General features: G+C 39.0%; 1 protein-coding gene across 1 annotated transcript in view; it reads right to left on the bottom strand.

The window, feature by feature from the left end:
- The window catches only part of malrd1 (MAM and LDL receptor class A domain containing 1), a 244722-nt gene that overhangs the window by 71800 nt on the left and 159151 nt on the right, over positions 1 to 13771 (bottom strand). Inside the window, exon 21 of the mRNA XM_034170522.1 lies at positions 2783 to 2963. Coding sequence (XP_034026413.1) covers positions 2783 to 2963 — 181 coding nt within the window. The remainder of the gene's footprint in view (positions 1 to 2782; positions 2964 to 13771) is intronic.

The raw sequence follows: 13771 nt of genomic DNA, 5'->3' as shown, positions 1-13771 counted from the left end.
GGAGGTGGAATTCTTTCCCATTCTTGCATAATGTGCCACACATTTTCAGTGGGCGACAGGTCTGGACTGCAGGCAGGCCTTCTTTTCATGCAGTTGTTCACAAAGTGGTGATCCTCGCCCCATCTTTGCTTGTGAATGGCTGAGCCTTTTGGGGATGCTCCTTTTGCACCAAATCATGACACTCACCTGTTTCCAATTAACCTGTTTACCTGTGGAATGTTCCAAAACAGGTGTTCTTTAAGCATTCATCAACTTTCCCAGTCTTTTGTTACCCCAGTCCCAGCTTTTTTGAAATGTGTTGCAGGCATCCATTTCAAAATGAGCAAATATTTGCACAAAAACAACAAATTTTATAAGTTTCAACATTAAATATCTTGTCTTTGTGGTGTATTCAACTGAATATCAGTTGAAGAGGATTTGCAAATCATTGTATTCTGTTTTATTTACATTTTACACAACATCCCAACATCATTGGAATTGGGTTTGTATTTCTTGGATTTGAAAAAGTTGAGAATGTTATTTTCAAGACCTTCAGGACTTAACCAGCATGCGGATGTGCACGAGCATTGTGCGAGCTGCTTGGTTCTTTCAGTGCACTCCGTACACAGAGGAGACAACACGCTTCACCCCTTCTAAGAATTTTGAGAGAGTGTCAGATTTCTGATCCAGATATGTGCAGTGTTTGCTCTCTGTACCGGATACTGTTTTTATCCCGTTATTATTGTCATTGTGAACACGAACATGAAACTCTCCACAATGATCTTTAAACCAGCTGTTTGGATGCGAAACTGACACCCCGCAACAATATACCATTCCTTGTCAAGTGATGAAGTGTCTTGTTCCATTCTTTGTTGCAAACACGTCTTAAGGTGTGCACCAGTATGGACATTTTTGCATTTCTTGTTTCAAAATTCTCCACATATTCTCTATTAGGGATAGATCAGGACTGCAGGCAGGCAAGTCCAGTACCCTTTCTCATATTTCTGCAGCCATGCCTTTGTGATGTGTGCATAATGTGATGTTGCACGATCTTAGTGTGGAAAAAATGCATGGATTTGCCTGGAAATGTTATCTTGAAGGCAGCATATGTGGCTCAACATACTTTTCTGCATTAATGCTGCTGTCATAGAAGCATAAATTACCTTTTCCAGGTGCACTGACACAACCCTATACCATAACAGACCCTGGCTTTTGGACTTGTTTCTGATAACAGTTGAGATGGTCCTTTCTGTCTTTGATCTGGACTACACATCCACTTCTTCCAAAAATGACTGGGAATACTGATCACAATACACATTTCCATTCTGCGATAGACAAATGTCTCTGAGCCTAGAGAAGTGTACCCTTCTGGAGAAGGATAACATAAAGTTTATTTTTTGTACAGCAAAGTTTTAAGTCACAATTCTGAATGTAACTCTGTATTGTGATGCTTGGCAAAGGTTTCCCAAAGTAACCCCTTGTCCATGTGGCTATATCAGATGTTGATGAATAACAGTTCTTGATGCAGTGCTGTCTGAGATCACAGGTATTCAACTTAGGCTTGAGCCTTGCCCTTTATGCACTGAAATTCCCTCAGATTTCTTGAATTGTTTAATGATACTCTGCCCTGTAGAAGGAGAAATATGCAAATCCCTTCCCATCTTTCTTTGAGGAACATTGTTTTTAAACATTTCAATAATTTTCTCACACATTGGTTGACAAACTGGAGATCATCTGCCTGAGTTTTTGCTCCTCAAAGACTCGCCTTTTGTCGACACTGCTTTTGTACCAAATCAAGATTACAATCACCTGTTGACATCACCTGTTTGAAATAACATTATTTGTTTTTTAACCTCATTGCTAGCCCTAAATTGCCTTCGTCCCAACTTTTTTTTTTGGAATGCATTGCAGGCCTTAAATGCAGGAAGAGACGTATTTTAACAAATTAAATGAAGTTGACCACACAAAACATGATGTATCATGGGTTCATAATATCTGCAACGAAACAGAAGTCCAAATAAATGTAAGAATCACATCTTTTTTCATTTTTCATACTGTTCCAACTTTTTCTAATTTGGGGTGTGCTTAATTGTTAAAAGTATTTCTTGGATTTGCAACCATTCTAATCATGAGCCATAGCTCACTGTGTCCTTACAAACACTTTCACCAGCATAATTCTTTTAAAAATCTAATGAATGAGATTAAAAGGCCCTTCAGGGAGCATTTCTCACACACTATCTGCAGTGGGTTGCTGAGAGCTGTAAATACTTTGCCAGGAGGTGAGGTTTCTGGCTTGGAAAAAGTTTCCAGTTTGTGCACCATTTTGACTGAATGGGTTTTCAAGAAACTCAACATTTTTTTTCTGTCTACTCAACACTTACATATTATTAACAGCACTTGTAGATGATAGCACCTGTTACTACTTTTTGCCAAATTCTAGCCCACTTATTTCTGTTGACAAAACTGTTTAAATTAATCCTAAGGACAGTAGACAAATGTGCAATGTATCAGTTACCATCAGTCGAGCTATTATTTAGCTTATCTACACAATCCATTGTGATAAATAGGAGATCTTTTGAGTAATTATTAGCTTGTAGCTTCATGAATCTGAGTATTTGCTGAACTCATGTATTTGCAATCCTTCAGGTTTTACTATATTACAATATACAATATTTTTTTAATTAAAAAAAAATAATAAAAAATATTGTTGGCCGAACTAGCCAAAACCTTTAAGGATATTGCCTAACTTACATCACTACATAGTATTTGTACTACTGCTGGTGATGCTTCTCATATCACCTACTTGGAGCACAGTTGATGAACTCCAGGTCATCCAAAGCGGCTCCCCCACTCACGTCCATGGAACGGATCCCCTCAAAGATCACTTCAAAGTTCCTGAGCTTCCTCAGAGGGACCTCAGCTTGGTTCCATTCATACCCTTGGTGCCCAGTCTTATTCCACACTTCCCTCAAATTGTTCTCTGTCTGTGAAAGAGAAGCATTAACAAAGGGGAATCATGCGGTGGAATTTAGTACACAGCCATGGTTACGCAAAATCAACTGCAATATCATTTCATGGTCCCTTAAAATGCACTCAAATGTACAGACATGATTATTATCAGAAATACAAGTCAAACTCTGAGGATAATTGGGCCACATCAGCAGTGAATAATTTGAAGTTAAATAGAACTGAAATAACTCTAAGTGTCATTAAAGTCCCATTAGCATAATATTCCAGCAATAAGTTCCCGCTGCCTTGAGACCTGATCTTCAGATTGAACGGACTCTGTGCTTTGTTATTGTACTGGATTTCTTTCATGCCACATATGGAACATTAAAGCACAGACCACTGCTTAGTCCTCTTTAAGTCTCCTCTGTCTCAATCCAGAGTTAATTTGACATGATGTGTAGTACTTGTTTCAAATTTTTTGTTGTTATGTTGAGGTTACTCGATGTTGATGTGACAATGTTTCAAAATGTTCTAAACAAGAAACAAAACTACTTGGGAAATGATTCAGTGTTTCAAAACAGGTAATAAAAGCAAATTTTAGAAACTAATTTACTCTTTTGAAATGTATGGAACCTAAAATGAAAGCTGTATGCCACAAAGCTTCACAATTTCAAAATGTTTAAACTCCAAATGAAATGAATGTTTCTGAAAATAATGATTAAAATTATGAGTATTAGGGGAGGTGATGGTCTAGTGGTTAAGCATTGGGCTTCAGACCAAAGGATCCTCTGTTCAAACCCCAGCCAGACTGGAAAATCATGAACCTTCTAGATGCTCCCAGTGTGTAATGAGTACCTTGCATGGCGGTACCCTGGCATCTGTGTGTGAATGTGTCTGTGTGAATGGGTGAATGTGAGGCATAAATGTAAAGCACTTTGAGCTTCTGATGCAGATAGAAAAGCACTATATAAATGCAGTCCATTTACCATTTAATGTTTTCAATTCTTGAAGCACTAAATGAAGCAAAACATCCTTAAAAATGCCTCAGAGAGTTTTTCCTTACCGCTGTTGCCTATATGCAGTGGCGGTTCTACACTGAGTTACTCCCCAGGCAAGATCCCCTCCGAGCACGCCCCCCTCCCCCCAAAAAAGCACAAAATTAGCAAAAACAGACTTTTAAAAATTATTTTATTATTAATATTATTATTTTTATATTTTAGGAGTGCCCCTGAAATTGAAATGGGCCAGAAGGAAAGTCGCCACTACAGAATCACTCACATCTACAACAGGTATCTGTCTTCATATGTCAGAAATGTCAGAGGATGCAAATCTAATATCCCCGTCACACTAGAGGCCAAATACCATCCGAATGAAAATGTTTTGTGTAAGAGCTATATTGTAGCCTGCGGTCTTTTGATGTTAATTTCAATTTCAGGGGAACTCCTAAAATATATATTTAAAAAAAATAATAATAGTCTGTTTTTGCAAGATTTTGTGCTTTTGTTGGGGGGGGGGGGGGTGCTCGGAGGGGGTCTTGCCTAAGGAGTAATTCAGTGTAGAACCACCACTGCATATAGGCAACAGTGGTAAGGAAAAACTCCCTGAGGCATTTTTGAGGAAGTTTTGCTTCATTTAGTGCTTCAAGAATTCAATGTGGTCCATGAGCTGCAGTGAAACCACCTTTTCCAGAATTTTAGAGCAAAATGACAAATTTGATATCGCCCTACAATATTTCAATACACTAGGGTCAAAAATAGATTTCTTAAGTAATGGTTTAATCACTGCAGATTTGAAACATTTAGGAGCAGATCCAGTGGTTATTGAGAGATTAATCATTTCCAGCACAGTTAGCGCAAGAATGGGCCACAGGTCCTTTAACAGTTTTGTTGGTATGGGATCAAATAAGCAGGTTGTGCTTTTTGTAGACGTTCCGAGTTTCATCAGCATGCCTAGTGAGATACTATCAAATTCTGTAAATCTAGGTAATACCTCAGTGATGGCATCCACCTTAATAGCAGGGTGTAGTGGCTGGGTTAAGGCATACTGAGATATGTTTAACCTAATGTCATCTATTTTCTTCTCGAAGCAATCCAAGAAATCTTGTGCTGTAAAAGGAGAGCAACTTACAGGTGGTTGTCCATGAATAAGTGTTGCCACCGTGTCGAAGTTATGCTTGTTTCTGTTGATCAAATCAGAGTAATAGACAGTGGTGGGCACAGATAACCAAAAAAAATTACTTCGATAACAGATAATCAGATAACTGAAAATTTATCTTTGATAAAGATAAACCGATGAACCACCCAAAAATGTATCGGAAGTTACAGATAACCGATAAATTTCAATATTGTCTTTTGCACATTTGCAACTACTAGCAGAACAAATTTAAGTTTTAATGCCACTATAGCTTCTACTAATATTAAAAGTAACAACAGACCCAAACAATGAGACCACACTTTTACCTTTGAACATTCTGCCCCTTCTGGAAGCCCTTGTTTGCTACAGCACTCCCAGCACAGAGGCACCTTGAGAGCAGCCATGAAGCTAGTACTGAATAAATTACAACACTCCAGTCAGGCGGAGGTCTTGAAAAATAAAGTCATACTGACTTATGGTTTTGATTTATAAATAACATTAATACCGATAGAATAACTCCATTAATATCAATTCTGTCATTTGTACAAAGTTAAAATATAGCATATATCTTTTAATGTTAAATAATGCACTAATTCTGAGGTTTTGTAACAAACAAACAGATCGCAAAGGATTCTGGGTAAAAGTGCCTCTGCTAAACACTGAATGGTTCAGTCATTCATTATGTAAACCAACACGTTAATGTGACGTCTGTCGTGTGTTGGTGTTTAAATGTGCTTTTGTAAAATATTCCATTTTTTTATATGTAAAAACAGGCATTTTTACGGAGCCCTGGAAGTGTCATCACAAAATGTTTTGCATGTGGAGAGAATGTGTGCACGTTTTATGATGTTGTAAAATGTGCTTTACATTGTGCGAGATGATTTTTCATGCAGGAATTTTTTGGACCAAGTTTCAGGTTAATCGCACATCCTGCATCGTGTAGTGTTCGTGGAGTAACAAGCTGCATTCAACACCACCTCCTGATCGCCGATCATATGGTGCTACCTAGATTCATGGAATTTAACAGTATCTCACAAGGTGTGCTGACGACACTCGTGATGTCTACTAGAAGCATAACTTGTTTATTTGATCCTATACCAACAAAATTGTTTAAGGATCTTTGGCCTATTCTTGGGCCGACTGTGCTGGAAATTGTTAACCTTTCTTTAAACTCTGGATCGGTTCCAAATTGTTTTAAATCTGCAGTGGTTAAACCACTACTCAAGAAATCTAATCTTGATCCTGGTGAATTGAAAAATTATAGGCCGATATCAAATCTATCATTCTGCTCTAAAATTCTGGAATAGGTGGTTTCACGGCAGCTTGTGGACTATCTTACTGAGAATGACCTTTTTGAGCCACTGCAGTCTGCTTTTAGAAGACATCACTCCACAGAAACAGCACTTATTAAAGTAGTTAATGATCTTCTGCGAGCAATGGACTTGGATACTACTACAGCATTGGTGTTGTTGGATCTCAGTGCTGCGTTTGACACAGTTGATCATCATATTCTACTTGATAGACTAGAAAACTGTTTCGGGATTACTGGAACTGCTCTTGCATGGCTGACGTCTTATCTGTCTGGTCGTTCCCATTGTGTTTTGTGCAATGACACTACCTCTGACTTTAAGGGCATGAAGTTCGGGGTTCCGCAGGGATCCGTTCTGGGTCCCCTGCTTTTTTCCCTGTATATGGCACCCCTTGGGAACATTTTGCGGCATTTCGGGGTTGCTTTTCATTGTTATGCTGATGATACTCAGTTGTATATGCCGATAGCTGCTGGAAATCCTGTCCACATAAAATCTTTACAGGACTGTCTTGCAGCAGTGAGAAGTTGGATGTCTAGCAACTTTCTACTTTTGAACTCTGATAAGACTGAAATGATGGTTCTTGGCCCAGCAAGACATCGGCACCAATTTGATCAGCTGGCGCTTAGCCTAGGTTCATGTGTTATACATCATACTGACAAAGTGAGGAACCTTGGGGTAATCTTTGATCCTACGTTGTCCTTTGACCTCCACATTAGGGACATTACGAGGACTGCTTTCTTTCATCTGAGAAATATAGCAAAGATTCGCCCCATCCTGTCTATGGCTGATGCTGAGACTCTGATTCACGCATTTGTCTCTTCTAGATTGGATTATTGTAATGCTTTATTTTCTGGTCTGCCGCAGTCTAGCATTCGAGGACTTCAGTTGGTGCAGAATGCTGCTGCCAGAATTTTGACACAAAGTAGAAGGTTTGACCACATTACTCCCATTCTGGCATCCCTTCATTGGCTACCGGTTTCTGCCAGATTGGATTTTAAAGTTTTATTGTTGGTTTATAAAATTGTTCATGGACTGGCGCCTTCCTACTTGGCGGACTTGGTTAAGCCCTACGTACCTGTGAGGCCTTTGCGTTCGCAGGGCGCAGGGCTTCTGTGTGTTCCGAGGATGAACAAAAAGTCTGTGGGGTATAGAGCCTTTTCCTACCGTGGTCCGGCTCTTTGGAATGATCTACCTGCTGTTATTCGACAGTCTGACACGGTGGAGATTTTTAAATCAAGACTGAAGACCCACTTTTTTAGACTGTCTTATCATTAATTTTTTAATCTGTTTGTGTTTACTTTGTAATTTATTTTTATTCTACTGTGTTTTATCTTTTAACTGTGCTTTTCTTGCTTTTAATTTTGAATTTAGATTAATTTGTGTTGTTGTGAATTATGTGAAGCGCCTTGGTGCGACTTTGTCGTGATTTGGCGCTATATAAATTAATAAATTATTATATTAATTAATTATTAAATTATGAAAATCAAACCTGTTTGATATCATTCTGGTTGGCCGTCATGAGCTTATCCTCCTGCTGCAGAGCTACAAGCGTCCAACCTCTCGCACTGTTCATGTGCAAACACCGCAGAGCTGTCTTGTAATGTTTTGTGCTGTTGTTGTTGCTTTGTTTTTAAACTTAATTTGTAAAAAAAAAAAAAAAAAAAAAGCCATTTGCAAAGCCAAAAAGTTGATTTGACAACCGCGAATGCTGCCATGAACACTACTGGCCAGTAGATGGCAGCAGAGGTCTGAAAAACTTGCCAAAACAATATTCCAGATAATCAGTGTCTGGCGTCTGCTACATTTAAAATGCATGGAATTTAACAAATGCAAATACAATAACGTCTATAAACCCAGAGAATATATTCACGATAGTTTTAGGCACTAGAGTTTAATGCTGTTGTTCATGGAGCCTGAACAGAGTGTCTGAAATGCATTTGTCCTGTCGTAACGTACTGAGATTACATCATCATACCCATAATGCACGGCGGGCACAGCATGTGCTCACAAAATCTTAAAAATTAGCACATTGCTTTAAAACTAAAACATATATCTGATGTTTTCACTTTATAAAACTTCAGGCATGACAGTAATTTTAAATAACTTGTCCAAAATTAGTTTTGTTAAAATTTGAACCATAAGTTAAAAATGTATGCCTCTGGATGACTTGGGTGATATTGCCCGCATATCAGTATGGTATTAAAGAAAATGATATATATATATATATATATATATATATATATATATATATATATATATATATAATTATTATTATAAATGACCAGTTCTTTGTCAGCAGAGGATAGAGTGGTTTCTTCTGAAACTAGCTCACTTCTGTTTGCAGAGAGTAGAAGCACTACATGTCTCTTAATGAAACTTTCAATAGGTAGGTCTTAACGGATTCTAAATTTTATAAATGTTTGCTGCTGTTCAGCTTGGTTTACTACGTTAGTCTGATAATGGTTTTTATAGTTATCTAAAAAGATAATCTGATAATGAAAACATTATCTTCGATAATTATCTGTTATCGGAAGTGTGCCCATCACTGGTAATAGCCCACTTTGTAGACAGTAGTGCATGCTTATAGTGTAAGATAGCATCACACCACGCAAGGTGAATACTTCTAATTTTGAACTACGCCATTTCCATTATAGACCTCTAGCCTTATGCTTGAGGTCACACAAATAATCATTGAACCAAGGTGACTGTGTTTTTTTGTTTTTTTTGTGGGGGGGGGGGGGGGAGTGGAATCATGGAATCATGTCAAGTATTTCAAGTGTATTTTTTAGCACTGAGTAAACTATCCACAAGACTGTCTACTGATTGGGCATTTTCCAAATGTGAAGCTAGGATATCAGGCAGTCTAGCTTTGAGTTCAGTCATAGTTGAGGAGTTGATGCGTCGCTGCAGTGATAAATAAGGTTGTTGTTCCACTAAACATGGCAGCAAAACTGTAAATTTAATTAGTGAGTGATGAGAGACCACCGATGCAAGAGGCATGATGTCAATATTTGTGACAGCAATATCACATACGAGAATCAAATCCAAGCTATTTCCACTAATGTGATTCGAATTCTGAATGCATTGTTGAAATCCTAATGCATCCGCAATTTCCATAAATGATTTGCAGAGGGAATCAGAAGGCTTATTTGTATGAATGTTGAAGTCACCAATAATCAGCATCGGTCGACAAGTTAGAGATGAATGCACCAAATTCATCTAGGGGGCCTATATACAGTGACAAAGTACTATGGCTGATTTTTATTCTTCTGACCTTGGCAATACATAGCATCATGGGCAGAGTGGAGAATCAGATGTTCAAATGAGTTATATTTGTGACCCCCAACAGCTAATAAACTAAACCACAATTTATTAATAAGAGCAACACCCTGGCCTTGCTTTGGATCATGAGGGAAGTGACAAAATGTGTGGGGAGGATGGCCAGGTTTCATAACCCAATCATATCTAAGTGATGATCCATAATTAGATCATTAATCAGCAATGATTTTGAGGGCAGTGATCTTATGTTAACGAGACCCAGGCTAAGGATTGATATTTTGACTGTTTGGATTTTGGAGTGGTTCCAGAGGAGCATATATATATAATATATATATATATATATATAAATATATATATATATATTTACTGGAACAGCCAACGGGCAATTCTTAATTTCAACGTCATCCAATGTAGTAATGGGTATTAAGTTTGCAAAGCATATCCCTCTATGATTTTTAAGAACACGTCTGCAGAAACAGCTTTCAAAGGCCTTTTATTTCAGAAACTTGCTGCCTGCCTCATTCTTCCTTTGTTTTCATGCTGGATGAACTGCAGAGAAATGTGGTGCAGGTATCTGGTTCTGTGCTGCATCCTAAGTGAACTTTGTCCTGCCAGAGGAGACGTTGTGGAGCCGGACAGCAGGATCCCACTGAGTGGAACAGAATGCTCCGTCCGGAGCAAACCGGAACAGACTGCATGGGGAAGAGAGTGCCTGTCTCTGGGGACAACACAGGAGACAACCGCTGAACCTCTCACACAATGCTTCTGTTCTGTTCGACTCAGCAAGCAGGTGCACCTGCAGCCTCAGGGAGCACCAATTTGCAGAATCCCCACACATTGATAAGATAACTGCTTTGCGGCGCAGATGATTTTTTTAATTTATTTATTTATTTTAGATGCTAGTGCCACACCCCCCATGTGTCATGAAAAATGCTGCCCCCGCTGCCCGGTTCACGCGTACCAAAAACCGCTACTGCCTACATACTTGCTCAGGGTTAGACCCCCGTCACACATAGCATGAATGCCATCACGATGACGAATTGGCCCACATGGGTGGCCAAATTCCAGGTGACACACACGAACATCCAACACCACTCACTGGACACTTAGAAAATGTGTGGCCATTCATGCTGTCAGCACGAAAATAGTGAGGAGGCAATCAATCACTTTTGATCTGGCTGTGAAATTTGTCTAAGTGCCCCCACAACTACAACACATCTTGTACCAGAGTGTCGCCTTCTCAACACGTGCTGTGCGTGTGTATCGCGTGTGTTGCGCGCCCCCACCCCCCTGACAACACATGTGGCATGCGTGTGTTTCACACCCCAACAACATGTGGCGTGTGTGTGTTGTACCCCTGAATATGGGGTAATGTGATGCAGTACCTCTGAAAATATGAGGAAATAATCACGAGAGTTATTTCGGGTTGTTTCTCTCATGCTGAGGTTTATTGCAGTCCAATATGACCAATTGTTATTTCCCCTTATCTTTTTTTAACATAAAATGGCAGACTCAAGCTAAGTTCACATGCAGAAAAACATATTTTAAACTCTTAAAACATGCATGAAAATGTTTCTTTAGCTTCACTGTAACATGAAATATAAACAGAAAAATAGCTTAACAATGCGTCTAATGCATTTTTATAAAATTGGTAAACGTTTACCTGAAAATATGAGGAAATAATCACAAGAGTTATTTCGGGTTGTTTCTCTCATGCAGAGGTTTATTGCAATGAGGAGAAACCCCGCGAAATCCCTCCAGCGGTGAGGGAAGACATTACAAGTTGGAAAAATAAAGGATCCCAGGATTACGAGACGATTTCCGAGAATGCGGTCACAATTCCTTTGAATAGAATTACAAAACATTTAGAAAAAAATTAAGAATAACGTACTTTTAACCAACTCTTAACTGTATTTATATTGTTCTGAAGGCTTTTATGTAAATGTATATTTATTACAAACCTTTTTAATGTTTTAAACACTTTACTATTTTTAACTATTTCTATTCCCTACTGTTTTTAATATGACATCACCTTATGAGTTATTATTTATTGGCAGAGAGCTAATCACTGAGCGTAGTTTTAAAGGCATGCTACCCTTCTAACCTATCACGTGTGTTGCACGCGCCCCCCTGCAACACATGTGGCGTGTGGGGGAGCACACTTGCATGGAATGCTGATACATATGTACAGATGGGGAGCGGGTACAGATGGGGAGCGGCCAGCCAGAGCGCACATATCACAGTGAGGCACCTTTCAGCTGATCACTGGACAGAGACTCACTAACAGCTGGGAATGATGGCTCAGTGCACACAACATATCACATTCAAAACAAAGAGACCACCGCCAGGACAGGTATAGAAATAATTACTACAATAACTACATAAACAATTACATGCCAAAATAGCTAAAAAAAAAAAAGATCACATAAAGAAACAGAGAGTGACACTTTGGTCTTTGTGCTGAACGGACAGGGGGCGTGGCTGGCTGCCAACAGCAGCAACTGTTGTGATCTCTGGTCCTCGATGTCACAGCTGTAGAACATGTACTGTGTTTTGATGGACATGACCTTACAACGGTCCACCATGATGCACGTGTGTGTGCTTGCTGTAGTCACATGGAAATACATAAAACATATATCGCTTTTGCGACGGACTGGAGTGCGCGCAGTGTGCACATTGACATGCTGTCCCAGATGAAATGGACCGTCAGATCATGTGAACACACATTTTATCTAAATGTCACGTCTGTCTGAGTGAGTGAATCCTGTGGTGCACCGCAGGATTATGATAGGCCAACAGTGCGACAAATACACCACTTTCAGTCACATATCACCAAAAATACACCGTAACAAATGCTTTTTTTGCCATAATTAAAGGTGACGAAAACTTACTGTTCATCTACACCATCTTTACGCTCCTGTTACAAGACAGTGATTGCAGTGCAGTGGTAAAGTTTCTGTTTGTTAACCAGAGCTTTTGTAAATTGCAGCTTCGAATCCTGGGAGTGGCATTTATTTTTTATTTAACCAGAGTTATTTAACCGCAAGGTTCTGTATTGGGTCCCCTTTTATTTATTATTTATATCAACCCAGTGATTTTCACTAATTATACACCAATATCTAATCTATCAGTGTCCTGTGATTGTAGTAATTATTTATATACACGGCTGGACATAAGACATAATGAGGGCGCACTGCTTCATTCATGTCATTTCATGACATGACCATGGGTCATATACAGAGGCACAGAGGGATCATACTTGTATTGTCCACATGATAAGAGGGATTAAATATTGGACATTGCAGTGCTTTTTATGGTGTGTAGTCTTTATTGTTCTTTTCTCCACAGCAGCGTGCAATGTGGTTCCACACGTTCCAGCTTTTTTTTTCTCCACATCAGCAGCATGACATGGTTCCACCCACTCTAGCTGCTTGCACTGTGTTCCCGCTGTGACAGTTTTGTGCATGCTCATACATGAAACTGTTGCAGCAAGATCGTTCACGCCTGCCCAACCGTGTTTTCCTCCCAACGTCTGCTCAATGTTTTTGGGGTTCACTCATTCGGACTGTTTGCCATGATTCGCCCTCATTCCTACCAGCGGTGAGCACAGTTCCACTAATCCGCTAACTGCTAATTATCGAAGATAATGTTTTCATTTTCGGATTAGCTTTTCAGATAACTTTGAAAATGATTATCGTACTAATTACCTTCCGATAAGTTTTGGTCCGATAATTTTTAGACTGCTAATGTATTTTTGCAGATGTGGTAAACAAAACTGAATAGTTAAAAACATTTATAAAATCTAAAATCAGTCAAGTACCTACCTGTTAAATGTTTTGTAGTAGATGCACAGTTCTATCCTCTGTAAACAGGAGAGGTAGTTCTAAGTTCTAAAAGAAACTGGTCTGTCCTTCGCAGGCAAAGGAGAACTGGTCAGAGAAAAGAAAAGAAAAAAGCTCATTTCTTTTGACCCCATACTGATATGCTGGCCATATCACCCAAGTCATCCAGAGGCATAGAGTTTTAACTTATGGTTAAAATTTTAACCAAACTAATTTCGGACAAGTTATTTAAATTAATGTCATGTCTGATGTTTTATAAAGTGAAAATATCAGATATAT

The sequence above is a fragment of the Thalassophryne amazonica genome, chromosome 1 (genome assembly GCF_902500255.1).
Source record: "Thalassophryne amazonica chromosome 1, fThaAma1.1, whole genome shotgun sequence".
Classification (NCBI taxonomy): domain Eukaryota; kingdom Metazoa; phylum Chordata; class Actinopteri; order Batrachoidiformes; family Batrachoididae; genus Thalassophryne; species Thalassophryne amazonica.
The sequence above is the reverse complement of the archived record's forward strand: the minus strand, read 5'-3'. Positions and strand labels throughout refer to the sequence as shown.